The sequence below is a fragment of the Macaca nemestrina genome, chromosome 7 (genome assembly GCF_043159975.1).
Source record: "Macaca nemestrina isolate mMacNem1 chromosome 7, mMacNem.hap1, whole genome shotgun sequence".
Lineage (NCBI taxonomy): Eukaryota > Metazoa > Chordata > Mammalia > Primates > Cercopithecidae > Macaca > Macaca nemestrina.
Genome location: NC_092131.1, coordinates 3,519,098 through 3,535,147, shown reverse-complemented (window position 1 = coordinate 3,535,147; position 16,050 = coordinate 3,519,098). Strand labels below are relative to the sequence as shown.

Genomic DNA, 16,050 nt, shown 5'->3' with positions numbered 1-16,050 from the left:
GAACCTCATCTGATCTGCTGTTTCCCCCTCCCTATTGTTACCATTAATGTATCTTCCTCTGCTGTCCTTTTCTTGTCCACATTGAAACATAACTGAAGCTCTTTCGCCTTTGCCAACACCCACCTTAGGTCTCAGGCTGCTCTCCAGCCTTTTCTGGCCTGTGGACTCTCACATTCTCTACTTTTCTAGCTCCCACAGGCAATTCATTTATTGCAGGGTGGTGTCCCCAGTTCCCACTCAGACTGCACCTGCCAGGGTCCCTAATGATGTCCTTGTCGTTAGGAGAGCTCAGCCCTAAACTTACCTGGCCTTTCTGCAATATTTGACACTGTTGGCCACTTTGATTCTTGAAACTGACCCTCTCTTCAGGTTCTGTGGTGCCCTCCTGTTTTTTTCTGTTACCAACTGTGGCTGTTTCCTTTCAGTGTCTTTTGGAGAATCCTTTTCATCCTTTATATTCAGCTTCTGAAAAAATCGTGAAGGAGGCCGGGTGCAGTGGCTCATGCCTGTATTCCCAGCACTTTGGGAGGCCGAGGTGGGCGGAGGCCTGAGGTCAGGTGTTTGAGACCAGCCTGACCAACACGGAGAAACCCCCTCTCTACTAAAAATACAAAATTAGCCGGGCATGGTGGCACATGCCTGTAATCCCAGCTACTTGGGAGGTTGAGGCAGGAGAATCGCTTGAATCCAGGTGGCAGAGGTTGTGGTGAGCCAAGATCGTGCCATTGCACTCTAGCCTGGGCAACAAGAGCAAAACTCCGTTTCAAAAAAAAAAAAAAAAAAAAAAAAAAAATTGTGAAAGAACACCCTTAGAAAAAGGGTTACATAAAATGTAAATGTGTACTGTAGTGAAACTGCGAAATGAACATCCATGATCAACAACCCAGGTCCAGTAGTAGAGCATGTCCCCCGCCCCACCTGGACTCGCTGTGTGTCACTTGTTTTTGTTTTTTTTGTTTTTTTTTTTTTGAGACAGAGCCTTGCTCTGTCACCCAGGCTGGAGAGCAGTGGTGTGCTCTCGGCTCACTGCAGCCTCTGCCTCCCAGGTTCAAGTGATTGTCCTGCTTCAGCCTTCCGAGTAGTTGGGATTATAGGCATACATTACCATGCCTGGCTAATTTTTGTATTTTTAGTAGAATCGGGGTTTCACCATGTTGGCCAGGCTAGTCTTGAGCTCCTGACCTCAGGTGATCCTCTTGCCTCGGCCTCCCAAAGTGCTGGGATTACAGACATGAGCCACTGCGCCTGACCTGCAGCATGTCACTTTTGCCCCTCACCTCTCCACCTTAGGGCGCAGCTTTACATAATCCAGTTTATGGCTTTGTTTTTCATCTTTAGGTCTTGAATCCACTTAAGATGGATTTTGTATTGACATGGGGTAAGAGGTCCTCCTCCTCCAATGTGAGTGTCTTGGCACCATTTATTTCCCCCCTACTTGCGGCGCCCACTGTCTCATAGGCTGCATGTGCGGCGGATGTGCCAACTTCCCAGGCTTCGGCTTGGGACAGAAACACTGTCGCTGTGCCTTGCTGTGTGGACAGAGTCACACTGGCTGAGCACTTCTGTGAGAGGAATGGCAGAGCCCCTCCTTGACTCCATCTGTATGCATTATCATGGTGCCCCCACCATGTCCCTATCCCTGTCCCCTGCCTCGCTTTTTGTCAGAGCATCTCCCCTGACATAGTGTGCCTTGACTTACTGCTGTGCAGTGTAGGAAAGCAGAGGCACTGTCTCATGTTTCATCCCTGTCGCAGCACACACGAGGGGACGATTCAGCAAGTGGGTCAGTGGGCCAGCAACCGGTGTGCCTCATTGTTGTCTCAGGCCTGGCTTAGAGAAAAGCAGGCTGTGTTTGGTATCTTATCAGTGTGCTCAAAAAATATTCACTGGCTTGGAACTAAGTGAAATAACTTGTGAGTCAGTGCCATGCCTTTTACATGGCTTGTTTGTAGGAAAAAACTTCTGGATGAGTTTGGATGCTACTGTTGGTGTTTGTGAAAAGTATGCTTTTTTTTTTTCCTATTTCTTTTTTGTGTAGTTGTGTTGTGACAAATATTATTATTTGGATAAAGTAGAAAACTAAGATAAAAGTTAAATATTATGGCTGGGCACAGTGGCTCCTGCCTGTAATCCCAGCACTTTGGGAGACTGAGGTGGGAGGATCACTTGAGGTCAGAAGTTTGAGACCAGCCTGGGCAACAAGGCTGTCTCTACTACAAATGCAAAAATTAGCCAGGCATAGTGGTGGGTATTTGTAATCCCAGCTACTCAGGAGGCTGAGGCAGGAGAATTGCTTGAACCTGGGAGGCGGAGGTTGCAGTGAGCCGAGATCATGCCACTGCACTCCAGCCTGGGCAACACAGCAAGACTCTGCCTCAAAAAAGGGTTAAATATTAGGAATAGATTTATTAAACATGCTTTTTCAAAATTATTAATAAAAATCAACTTTTATTTTATTTTTTTGAGACAGGGTTTCACTCTGTTGCCCAGGCTTGAGTGTAGTGGTGCGATCTCAGCTGATTGTAACCTCTGCCTCCCAGGATCGAGTGATTCTCCTGCCTTAGCCTCCCGAGTAGCTGGGATCACAGGTGTGTGTCACCACACCCGGCTAACTTTTGTATTTTTAGTAGACATGGGGTTTTACCATGTTGCCCAGGCTGGTCTTGAACTCCTGACCTCAAATGATCCACCTGGCTCTGCCTCCCAAAGTGGTAGGATTACAGGTATGAGCCACCGTGCCCAGTGTAAAAGTCAACTTTTATAAATTATTTGGAAACTAGCTGACTTAATTTACTCTAAGTAAAAATTGGAAAAAAAAGTTTGCCTCTGTGATTGGCCTCTCTGATCACCTGAAGACTTCTTCTGATTTGTCCTCATCAAAATCAAATGCAATGTTTTGCACATAGTATTTAACAAGTAAAATTATTAATTAAAAAAGCTTCTTACTGTGGGTGAAAAAACCCAAGATTACTATAAAATAGACTTTTCAGAAATTCAGAGACATCTGTTGTGCTGGATACTGTAGAAAGATGCTTGTGTAGTTGTGGCCTCAGCTCCGGGAAAGCTGGACAGTCACACCCATAGTAAATTGGTAGCAGTAGAGTGGGGCACTGCTGAAAAGATACCCAAAATGTGGAAACAACTTGTTACTCAGTAAAAAGGCAGATGATGGAACAGTTTGGAGGGACTAGAAGGAGACAGGAAAATGTGGGAAAGTTTGGAACTTCCTAGAGATTTGTTGAATGGCTTTGAACAAAATGCTGATAGTGATATGGAGAATGAAATCCAGGCTGAGGTGGTTTCAGATGGAGATGAAGAACTTGTTGGAAACTGGAGTATAGGTGACTCTTGTTATGTTTTAGCAAAGAGACTGATGCCTTTTTTGCCCTGCCCTAAAGATTTGTGGAAGTTTGAACTTGAACGAGATGATTTAGGGTATCTGATGGAAGAAATGTCTAAGCAGCAAAGCATTCAAGAGGTATCTTGGGTTCTGTTAAAGGCATTCAGTTTTAAAAGGGAAACAGAACAGAGTATAAAAGTTTGGAAAATTTGCAGCCTGGCAATGCGATAGAAAAGAAAATCCCATTTTCTGAGAAGTTCAAGTCAGCTGCATAAATATGCATAAGTAATGAGGAGCCAAATGTTAATCCCCAAGACAATGGGGAAGATATCTCCAGGGCATGTCAGAGGTCTGCCCACAGCCCCTCCCATCATAGGCCTGGAGGCCTACGAGGAAAAAGTGGTTTCGTGGGTCGGGCTTAGGGCCCCTCTGCTGTGTGCAGCCTAGGGACTTGGTGCCCTGTCTCCCAGCCGCTCCAGCTGTGGCTGAAAGAGGCCAACAAAGAGCTCATGCCATGGCTTCAGAGGGTACAAGCCTCAAGCCTTGGCAGCTCCCACATGTTGAGGCTGCAGGTGCACAGAAGTCAAGAATTGGGGTTTGGGAACCTCTGCCTAAATTTCAGAAGATGTGTGGTAATGCCTGGATGTCAGGGTAGAAGTTTGCGGCAGGGGCGGGGCTGTCATGGAGAACCTCTGCTAGAGCAGTGCAGAAGGGAAATGTGGGGTTCAAGCCTCCATGCAGAGCCCCAACTGGGGCACCACCTAATGGAGCTGTGAGAAGAGGACCATTGTCTTCCAGACCCCGGAATGATAGATCCACCGACAGCTTGTACCATGCACCTGGAAAAGCCACAGACACTCAGTGCCAGCCCATGAAAGCAGCCAGGAGGGAGGTTGTATCCTGCAAAGCCACAGGGGTGGAGCTGCGCAAGACCGTGGGAACTCACCTCTTGCATCAGCGTGACCTGGATGTAAGACATAGAGTCAAAGAAGATCATTTTGGAGCTTTAAGATTTGACTAACCCGCTGGATTTTGGACTTGCTTGGGACCTGTGGCCCCTTTATTTTGGCCAATTTCTCACATTTGGAAGGCTGTGTTTACCCAATGCCTGTACCCCCATTGTATCTAGGAAGTAACTAACTTGCTTTGCGACTTGGCACTGTGGACTTTTGAGTTAATGCCGAAATGAGTAAAGACTTTGGGGGTACTGCTGGGAAGGTGTGATTGTGTTTTGAAATGTGAGGACATGAGATTTGGGAGGGGCCAGAGGCAGAATGATATGGTTTAGCTGTGTCCCCACCCGAATCTCATTTTGAATTCTCATCTGTTGTGGGAGGGACCCAGTGGGAGGTAATTGAATCATGGGGGCAGGTCCTTCCTGTGCTGTTCTTACGATAGTAAGTCTCATGAAATCTGATGGTTCTGTAAGGGAGAATTTCCTTGCACAAGCTCTCTCTCTTTGCCTGCTGCCATCCATGTAAGATGTGACTTGCTCCTCCTTGCCTTCTGCCATGATTGTGAGGCTTCCCCAGCCATGTCGAACTGTAAGTCCAGTAAACCTCTTTTGTAAACTACCCAGTCTTGGGTATGTCTTTATCAGCAGCGTGAAGATGGACCAATGCACAGCCTGACTTGGGGAGTTTGCCGCTTGTGGTTGGTGCCCAGTGTTTGGTAACAGTGCCTGAGGAGCAAGTTTACATTATCTGGTCTTGGTGTCTTTGCTTTAATGGACAAAATAGTCGAGGAATCCCTAAACCTTGGTAGACAGATACCTCATCATGTGATAATGTTATCACCACACATTGGTAGATATGGATGTGATGTTACAGTTTTCTGGTACTTTTGATATACAAGGTAACTTTTCACACATGAAATCTTAGGGAAATCTTAGTGCTCTTTGAGGTAGGGTTTTGAAAGAGGGGAAGGGCACTGGCTTTGAGATCAGGAACTCCTCCTGGGTTCCATAGACCTTTGGTGTAACTTAATTGATGTCTTCAAAATAGACATCCTGCTGAACACACTGCCTGTGCACGTCTGGGCTCTCTGAGCCATTCTTGCTCTGGTGACTGGGCGAGGAAATTGATGAGTATGGTACTTTATGTGTCCGCTGTCCTGAGCAGTGCTTGGCACACAGCACGTGTTCAGACATTGCTGCTAATAAAAACCAAGAACTTTTATTTAGAGAGTTTGTTACAGTGTTGTACTAACAATGAGAGCCACTCCCATCCAACCCCAGTTTTCTTCTGTAATCCTGTTTTGGTATTGTGACTTTTTTCTTTCACTATTTTTAGCTCTCTCCTCATCTCCTGGAGGAACCGGTGATAACTAAGGATATATATGAAGTTGCTATCTCTCTCATTCAGATGTTTGATGACTTGGATATGAAGGAGAATGGGTAAGAGACACTTCAGTTGGTAATGCACTTTAATGTATATGTGATTTAAAAAATTATTCATTTGGAAACTTTTTAGTGTTTTTATAAGAAGGTTATAACTATAGGTACTTTTTCAGTAGTTACTGTACATATTTTAAAATCAGGTTAGTATTTCGGAATTTTTTAAATTGGAAATTTCTATTTTAAATAATTAAAGCCATGTTGAGTGCAGTTCCCAGCCTGGCAACAGAGCAAGGCTCTGTCTCAAAAACAAAAACAAAAACAAACAAAAAACCTGTATATATATCATATGATTGAGCCTTTACAGCACTAATTTTACTACATCTGTCTCCATAGTTTTGCCTTTTCCAGGATGTCATGTAGTTGAAATTATATAGTATGTATCCTTTTCATGTTGCCTTCTTCTACTTAGTAATATGTATTTGGCTCCCTTTATGTCTTTTCATAGCTTAGATAGCTCATTTATTTTTAGTGCCAAATTCCATTGTCTGGATGTACCACAGTTTGTTCATTTATCTTCCAGATTTCCTGCTATGTTCTGCTTTAGCTGTGTCCCATTAGTTTCTGCTATGTTGTGTCTTCATTTTCATTCATCTCAGAGTATTTTCTGATTTCCGTTTTGATTTTTTCTTTGGTTTATTGGTTTTTAGGAGTGTGGTGTTTAATTTGCACATATTTGTGAATTTCTCCCTATTTTTCCTGTTATACATTTTGAATTTCATTCTATTGTGGTTGGAGAATTATTTCTGTTCTTTTAAATTTATTGAGGTTTGTTGTATGCCTAGCATGTAGACTGTTCTGGAGAATATTACATGTGCACTTGAGAATAATGTCACTCTGTTGTTGTTAGATGGAGTGTTCTATAAATGTCTTTTAGGTGTAGTTAACTTACCGTGTTGTTCAGGTCTTCTATTTCTTGATCTTCTGCCTGGTTGCTCTATATATTATCGAAAATGAGATAATGATATCCTCAACAATTGTTATTGAATTGCCTATTTCTTCAATCTTTTCTGTCAGTTTTTGCTTTATGTATTTTGGGTCTCTGTTGCTAGGTGCATATATGTTTATACCTGTTTTATCTTCCTGATTGATTCACCCATTTATCAGTATAAAATGCCCCTCTTATCTCTTATAACACTTAATTTTAAGACCTATTTTGTGTATTAGTATAGCTACTTCACTTTTCTATAGTTTGCTGTTTGCCTGACACATATTTTTTTATTCTTTTACTTTCAATCTACTTAGTGTCTTTGCATTTAAAGTGTATCTCCTGTAGACAACATATCCTGAGTGGGATCATATATATATATATTTTTGAGATGGAGTCTTGCTCTGTCACCAGGCTGTAGTGCAGTGGTGTGATCTCGGCCCACTGCAGCCTCCGCCTCCTGGGTTCAAGTGATTCTCCTGCCTCAGCCTCCCGAGTAGCTGGGACTACAGGCACCCGCCACCATGCTCAGCTAAGTTTTGTATTTTTAGTAGAGACGGGTTTCACCATGTTAGTCAGGATGGTCTTGATCTCTTGACCTCATGATCCACCCGCCTCGGCCTCCCAAAGTTCTGGGATTACAGGTATGACACCGTGCCCAGCCCCTATTTTTAAAATTAATCTAACAATCTCTGCCTTTTGATTGGGTTGTTTAATCCATTTACATTGTTTAATCCATTTACATTTAATTTTGTCACTGATATAGTTGAATTTATGTTGGCCATTTTGCTTTTTGCTTTCTGTGTGTCTCATATTCTTTTTGTTTCTCTGTTTCTCTTTTACTGCTTTCTTTTGCATTTAATATGTATTTTGCAATGTAGCATTTTACTTTTTTTTTTTTTTTGAGACAAGTTCTCACTGTGTTGAGCAGGCTGGGTACATGGAGTGATCATGGCTCACAGCGGCCTTGACCCCCGGGCTCAATTGATCCTCCCACCTCAGCCTCGTGAGTAGCTGGGACTACAGGTGCTTGCCACCATGCCCTGCTAATTTTTGTATCCAGTTACTTTTAAAATAGCCTAAGGAGAAGGAAGGAGGCAAAATATGTATTTACAGTATCTTTTGTCATTACCTAATTACCTTTACCAGTTCTCTTTCTTCGTTCATGTGGATTTGAAATACTCTCTGGGGTCAGCTGTTTTCAGCACAAAAAACTTCCTTTAGTATTTCTAGTAAGGTGGGTCTGCTGCCAAAAAATAATCTCATTTTTTTGTTTATCTGGGACAGTCTTTTTTTTTTTTTTTTTTTTTTGAGACAGAATTTCGTTCTTTTTGCCCAGGCTGGAGTGCAACGGTGCGATCTCAGCTCACCGCAACCTCCGCCTCTCAGGTTCAAGCGATTCTCTTGCCTCAGCCTCCTGAGTAGCTGGGATTACAGGCATGCACTACCATGCCTGGCTAATTTTGTATTTTTAGTAGAGACGGGGTTTCTCCTTGTTGGTCAGGCTGGTCTTGAACTCCCGACCTCAGGTGATCCACCCGCCTTGGTCTCCCAAAGTGCTGGGATTACAGGTGTGAGCCACTGCGCCTGGCCAAGGGACAATCTTTATTTAGTCTTCATTATTGAGAGTTTTACTGAATATAGGAATCTTGACTGACAATTTTGTCTTTCAGCACTCTGAATATGTCATCCCACTGCTTTCTGGCTTCCATTGTTTCTGCTGAGAATTCAGCTGTTAATCTTATTGGGGTTTTCTTTGTGTGGGGCATGTCATTTTTCTCTTGCTACTTTCAAGATTTCACCTTGTCCTTGAATTTCATTATGGCTTTTATGACTTCCTGTAGGACTGGCACAATAACTGAGCCTTTAATAGGCATTTCATCTTTCTTTTAAGCCAACTGCTTTTGGATGCATGGTAATACCGTTGAATTTCGTGAGTCCATTGACCACTAAACTGAGTTCCTTGGCAGGAGGTCATGCTGTGCAGGAAATAATGGAAGTGAGAAAGGCATCTTCTTAGGTCCATGGATGGGGGTACGACAGAAACTTTAGGTGCAGAGAAGGCAGATCTGAATCCAGAATTGGATCTGTGTCTATTTCCATTAAGGTAAATCAGTATCTCCTTCATGATGGAATCAACCTATCTTCAGCTGGCTGGACTGGTCCCCCAGGGAATGGTGCCATATTTGGGACTTGGCACTGGCCCTTGCTGTTGTGTGGTTGGCATCCAGTGATGGTAGCAGCCGGATGAGTCTCATCTCAGGAAAGTGCGTGGTGTTGAGTTTGTGTGTAAGCCTTCATCCATGCTACCCATCCACTCTGTGCATTGTCTAACCCTGGGGGTACTGGAGAAGGAGGCTGGGTCACATCCACAGGCAGGGACTCCGGCCTGTCTGATGACTGAAAGCCTCCTTCACTGTGGCTGCCTTGTGGGCATTTCTTGGTACCTCTCCATCAGATCTCCTTATTATCAGTCTTGCCATTTCCACATCCCTGACCAGCTGACCAAGCTATTACTAGCCTCTGCTTGTTGATTGGGGTGAACCCAACCTCATGGCCATGTCTCCTTCCACCCGAAGTGGTACCACTGGATGGACTGCCTGACCTCTGCTCACTGGGAGGAGCTCCCTTCCCCACTCACTGTGTGTGAGCCTCTCCTCTGGGTGGGGCTGTGATGCAGCAGATGTTCACCTCGGCTGTTGCCAGCATCCCATGCAGGCCCATCTACAAACCAGGCCTGTGTTTTTTATGGTGGTGGCTGCTGCCTGAGGTCATACATGTGGCTCACACTCACAGGGAGAGATGGATGAGCAGCAGGAGCAGTGACCATGGACACTGAGCCGCCTCTGCTGCAGCGACTGGTTTACCCCTCACACCCCTTTCTCCTTTGTAGTGACTGTTCCCAGGCATTGCCTGGATTGCCATCGCATGGCTTTTCCATGGCTCCCTCCTCAGCTCGTGTTACTTCCCCAGAGAGGCCCTTCCCAGCCAGCCCTTCTGAGAGCACACCATACATATGCCTTCCCTTAGCACTGCTTATTGTGTTTCCCCAGGTGTTTCTTTTTGTCTTATTGCTAAACTGAAGGTGCCTTGCCTGTTTTCTTGTTTCTTGTCTGTCTCTCCAGTTAGGATGTAAGCTCCAAAGAGCAGGGAGCTTGTCTGTCTTGTTACTGCTGTGTCCTGACTACACAGAGGAGGGCTTGGCATGCAGGAAGAGCTCACAGGTTTATGGAGGAGTGAAGGTTCTAAATTCACACCAAAGTAAATTTATTGACAGTAACAGGGAAGCGAGTAGATGATTTGAGATTTTGGTCTGTACAAATCCTTTCCAATAGTAGTTTGGACTCCTGAAAGTTTAAATTTTGCTTGTAGTTATTTTAAATGTTTTCTACTTTGAAGTTCCGGATTATAATAACTAAATTTCAAGGAAAACTTCTGTAGATAGTAAGTTTTGATAGGAGAAAGTATTGGGAGTCAAAAAGCTTAAGGTCCCCTGAATGACCATGGGGCCTTGGATGTTTTCTTATCTCTTTGGACTTCTGTGTTTTCTTATGTACAATAAAGAACATTACACTGGATGACCTGTAAGAGCCTTTCAGGATTAAAAGCCTGTAATATTAGGATTGTAGAGAAGCAATAGCTGTTATTAGCCTTCGTTGATATTTGTGCACATCACATTTTTACCAGGAACAAGGCCTGGTCGGGTGCCCAGTTTGTGTTGGAGCGAAGCAGTGTGTTGGTGTTTTTGCCAGGTAAGAGCATCATAATTTTGTGACTTGGAATCGTAATACTCTGGAGAGAGGCTAAGTTTCTGCCTAACAGAGATTATGAAAAGACGGTGTTCTCCACAGGACTTTGTTCTTTTTACGCTTTGAGTATGTGAACAAATGTAACTTTGAGTTTGGCTTTTTATTATAATCTTTGTATTTCTTTTTTTTTTCCTTTCCTTTCCTTTTCCTTTTTCTATATGGAGTCTTGCTCTGTTGCCAGGCTGGAGTGCAGTGGCACGATCTTGGCTCACTGCAACCTCCTCCTCCTCAGTTCCAGTGATTCTCCTGCCTCAGCTTCCCAAGTAGCTGGGACTACAGGTGTACACCACTATGCCCGGCTAATTTTTGTATTTTTAGTAGAGATGAGGTTTCATCATGTTGGCCAGGATGGTCTCGAACTCTTGACCTCATGATCTGTCCTCTGTGGCCTCCCAAAGTGCTGGGTTTACAGGTGTGAGCCACTGTGCCTGGCCAACCCTTGTATTTCTAAAAAGATTTCTTATTAATAAATTATTAAGAGTTCAATTTTTTTTTTTTTTTTTGAGACAGAGTCTCACTCTGTTGCCCAGGCAGGAGTACAGTGGCACAATCTCGGCTCACTGCAACCTCTGCCTCCTGGGTTCAAACGATTCTCCTACCTAAGCCTCCCAAGTAGCTGGGATTACAGATGCGCACCACCATGCTTGTCTAGAGTTCAACTTTTTGAAGACAGTCTTACCACCTTCAAAATTTCCAGTAAAATATTTGGCTTTGTTAAATTTGCATTTTACATATATGGTTATAAATGTGAGGTAACTGTCATTCGTTTGCATTGAAAGCTTATTTAGTAATAGTAAAACACGCTGTTATTGTAATACCATGAGAATCATCAGGGTAATCCTTGAGTTCCCTTCTCAGTGTTTGAGAAAACAGGCTTTTAAAATACCTTTCTGAAAAGGTGAATTTATGTTAAATTGTACTTTTTCAAAATTACTTGATTTTTAATTTAAGTGGTATAGCTTGATGAAACATTATGACAATAATTCAAATATTTTCTGTTGTAAGGTAATATATAGAGCATAAACGGATTTGTTCTTACAATAATGGAGAATGAAAAACATGCAATGAAAATAGCTTATTTAATTTTGGAATGCAACATATGAGTTTCAAACTTTTGTCATGTTTGGCTTAGGCAATAAGGATTTGTTTACATGCAGGGAACCATTAGCTGACAGTGGGATGGTGCTGCATTTGCCTTGGAGAATATTTATCAAATGACTGCTGTGTGCATAATATTGTATTAAGGGGAAAAACATCACCAATGTTGATACTAGCTTAAGAATACCTAACATGAGATAAGTACTTTTTATTTTATTCCATTTGTTTTTTTAGAAAGGGTCTTGCTGTGTTGCCCAGGCTGGAGTACAGTGGTGTGACCCTGACTCACTGCAGCCTCTGCCTCCTGGGCTGAAGTGATATTTCCACCTCCCAAGTAGCTGGGACTACAGGCGTGTCCCCCCATGCCTGGCCAAAAAATTTTTTTTTTTTGTATCTTTTTGTAGAGACAGGGTTTAACTAGGTTGCCCAGGCTAGTCTCGAGCTGCTAGGCTCTAGTGGTCTCCATGAAGTGATCCATCTGCCTCAGCCTCCCAAAGTGTTGGGATTGCAGATGTGACCCACTGCTCCTGGCTGATAAATACTTTTTACCTGCTAAACATTGCCTGAAGGAAATATTTATAAGTGATATTTTACATTTAGGGTTGCTATCTTTTTAATATGTTCATGTGAATTCAAGTTTGATAGATGTTTCTGTGTTAATTGATCTTTTGTGAACAGTTCTATGGTAGTTTTCCAGGGCTGCTGTAGCAAAGTGCTACAAACTAAATGGCTTAAAAGAACAGCCATGTATTCTCTCCCTGTTTCGGAGGCTAGATGTTCACAGTTGGGTTGTCAGCAGGGCCATGCTCTTTCTGAGCCTCTTCCTCTTTCCAGCTCCTGGTAGTGGCCATCAGTCCCCAGTGCTCCTTGACCTGTGGCTGCATCACTCATGTGTCTGTCGTCACATGGCATTCTCTGTTTGTCTGTGCCTCTTCCCTTGTATGGACACCAGGGCCCAACCCATTCCAGTATAACTTCATCTTAACTAATTACATGTGCAATGACTCTGTTTCCAAATAACACCACATTCCGGATTACTGGGGTTGGGACTTCAGTACATCTTTTTAGGGGACACAGTTCAACCCATAACAGACTCAGATTTGAAAATCAGGGTCGGGCAAAAGTACATGCTAGCTTAGCTTTCAGCAAACAGGACGGAGGCCTGATGGAAATGGTTTAGCACATCCTCATGACCAAAACTTTACAAACGTTATTTTTTGATTGTAAAGATTTTGCATGCTCATTATAGAAAATTTAGAAAATCTGGGGGTAAAAAAGAAATGCAAAAATTACTCATATAGTTAACACCCACAGGGAGTCACTGCTATGTAAAGGAAAACTGGAAGAATATGTTTTTTCCCTTTATTTTTGAGATACTACTAATCAATGTCACTATGTACTTTTACTTGTGTTTCTGGTATATTTAGGCAAAGAGGATAAAAAAGTCAAATGAATTGGTAGGGCCTTCTTTGAAAGATATGCCATTTTAATTTAAAAGTTGATTTCTAGCAGTAAATACAAAGATGTTTATTTCCCTCCTCCACTTTTTTCTTCCCTAGGTCTGGGTGAAATAAACTATATGCATGAACTTCTCACAAACCTGGTTCATAAAAGGTATGTTGAAAATGATACAGCTGTATTCTTCTAAATCCTTGTGTTGTTTCTGCCTTAAATAATTTTAATTATCTCGTATTTATTTTTGTATCTCATGTATATCTATTCTTTATGGAGATTTTATTTTAGTAATTTCTTAGGTTGCAGGTCTATCCACTCCATTCAAGTGTGGCTTTAGAAGAACAGAATAATGTATTTTTGAGTCCAGTCCCTGGGTACAGAAAGGTAGGAAAACTGGGAAGACAAGTTCTAAGCACTTTAGGTAAATTTTCCTTAGAGACTCTACTCATGAAAAATATTTTCTGGGTGTCGTGGCTCATGCTGGTGTTTCCAGCACTGTGGGAGGCTGAGGCGGGTGAATCGTTTGAGCTCAGGAGTTTGAGACCAGCCTGGTAGCATGGCGAAACTGCATCTCTACAAAAAATATAAAAATTACCTGAGTGCAGTGGCACACACCTGTGGTCCCAACTACTTGGGAGGCTGAGGTAGGAGGCTTATGCCTGGCTGTTGGAGGCTGCAGTGAGCCGAGATCACACCAGTACACTCCCGCCTGGGTGACAGAACAAGACTCTGTCTCAAAAAAAAAAAAGAAAAGAAAAGGAAAAAAAATTCACATTTCAGCAGTGTGTTCTGTAGTTAGTGGTTAGTCACTTAAACAAGTATTTGCCTGATGAGCCAGGTATGTTGTTTAGTTTTGTGTTTTATTTTGTAAATCAGTTTTCTAAAAAGCTAAGATTTTTTATTTTCTCAATTCAGGAATTCTGATGCCTTTTAATTCTTCTTTAGTATTTCTCTAACTTTGGGACTGTTCTGGTGTCCCTGAAACCATTCTGGTGACTGGTTAGAAGCCATATTCTAGGTCCTGCTTCAGGAGGATTTCTTTATCTCAGATGATGTGTGAATGATGGAGTTGTTTTAACAAGACCCTTCTAGAGCTGCTTGAGGTGATCGGGGGCCTGAGCTGGCAACCTCGCCCCTGGATTGCTTTGGAATCCCTAGGAGCAGCCTTGAGTGGTATTCTAGGGCCACTACAAGCTACAGCCCTTCTTCTAGAAACCTGGTTGTACCCCTGGGCAATTGCAGGACCCCTCTCCACCCTACCAAAGCTATCACCCCACCAAAGCTACCACCCCAGAAGTCAGGAACAGCTCCCTTTGCCTGTGTCTAAGCCCTTGCTGTGTTGTATGTGGCTGGTTTTCCATTCATCAGGGGCTTCTTGATCAATTGTGATGTGTATAAAATAGAAAAATGGCTAATTTTGAAATCTGAGTTCAGTATTTATATTCAGAAGCTTTAAAATAATTTTTGCATTTTCGTAAACTTTGCCTAATGATGTCCAGAATATAGTAGAAATGTCAGCTTTTTTTCTTTGATGTTTAACAGATTATTCTGTCCACCAATATTGCAGAGAGTTCTGTCACAGTTCCAGATGTCAAATATGGTAAGATACTTCTCTGTTTACCTCCTGGCATTAGCTGTAGTGCCATATTTATTGGCTTATTCACCTCACTCAGGAATTGTTCTTCTCTTCCTCCCCATCTCTCCCCGTTTTGGAAGATAGAATTGAGAAAAGTAGGTTTACGTAGTTTCTCCCATACTCTCAGTTCACCACCTCCTCTGAGTGCACCATTTCATGCTTTAGGGCAAGCTGGCAAGTAGGAAGTGTTTGGGGTGTTCCCACTGGGCCTTGTGGGAAACAACTTTGGGGCTGCCAGGTGGAGTTCTGTGACTGGAGCGAGGCAGATGTGGGGAGGAACTTAGGCCATCTCAGTTCTGAAGGTTGCTTGGCAGGACACCATGTCAACTCTGGAGCAGCCCGCTTTGTCATCCCATTTTCTGTATCTGTGTCTGTGATTACTTCGTGAGATTGCTTCATCAATGAGTTTTCTAAATTCATTAATTTATATTTGAGAACCTAACACATGTGCCAGGCACTGTTCTCAATGCTGGCAGTACAGTGGTGAATAAGACAAAGTCCAGTCCTCATGGCTGCTGCGTTCTGGTGGGAGAGAGAGAGACGCTTAGCAGGTGAAAAGGTCTTTATAATTTCAGGTACAGGTCAATGTTGTGTAGGAAAATAAATCAGGGGAAGGGGTTACAGGTACTGGGAAAAAAATGATCTTTCAGATAGGATGATGTGGAATTACCTCTTTGAGGAAGTGACATTTTAATAGAGGCCTGAATTAAATGAGGAGTGAGCCATGTGAAAAAGTGGCTGGGGTGTGGGGAATGGGTTTGAGGAGCAGCACACGGCCAGTGTGGCTGGAATGGGTAAACCAGGGCAGATGATAATGAGCAGGTGTTTTGTCTCTGTACCGGGGAAATAGCAGTAAGCAAAATAGACAAAAGCCTTTGTTCTCGTGACACTTTCAGGGGTGGGTAGATAAATACAGATATGTAGTAAGTTACATGATGGTGAGTATATGGAGAAAAAAGAGGGGGTTATTGGGTAGGGAGTGTTAGGGAAGTACCATTGAGATTGTAGGTGGAGTGACCAGGGAATGTGACAAGTCACATGCTGAAGGAGGTTAGGGATGGAGTCAGGTCCGTACCTGGCAAAAGAGTGTTTAGAGTAGGAGAAAGCAAGAGTGTGCTTGATGGTTGTGAAACAGCACCATCAAGCGAGGAGGCCAGGGCAGCTGGACCAGTGTGAACACAGGGGAAAGGAACCTGAAGAGAGGCCTGGAGGTAGCAGGGCCTGTAGGGCCTAGTGCATCCTTTGCTGTGCTGGGCAAGATGGAGAATCCTTGGTGAGTTTTGATAACAGAAATGATATAACCTGAAGTTCACTTAACAGGATTTCTCTGGGAATAGACTAGAATGAGGCAAAGGAGATAAAAGGAAGAGAGTTAGGAGGGTGTCACAA

At 43.1% G+C, this 16,050-nt stretch overlaps 1 protein-coding gene across 4 annotated transcripts in view; it reads left to right on the top strand.

The window, feature by feature from the left end:
- The window catches only part of LOC105489826 (tudor domain containing 9), a 147,507-nt gene that overhangs the window by 53,769 nt on the left and 77,688 nt on the right, over positions 1–16,050 (top strand). For all 4 annotated transcript variants that reach the window (XM_071099493.1, XM_011754996.2, XM_011754999.3 and 1 more), the window contains 5 exons: positions 5,632–5,735; positions 10,351–10,415; positions 13,130–13,184; positions 13,325–13,409; positions 14,568–14,625. In XM_071099493.1, the coding sequence (XP_070955594.1) occupies positions 5,632–5,735; positions 10,351–10,415; positions 13,130–13,184; positions 13,325–13,409; positions 14,568–14,625 (367 nt within the window). The remainder of the gene's footprint in view (positions 1–5,631; positions 5,736–10,350; positions 10,416–13,129; positions 13,185–13,324; positions 13,410–14,567; positions 14,626–16,050) is intronic.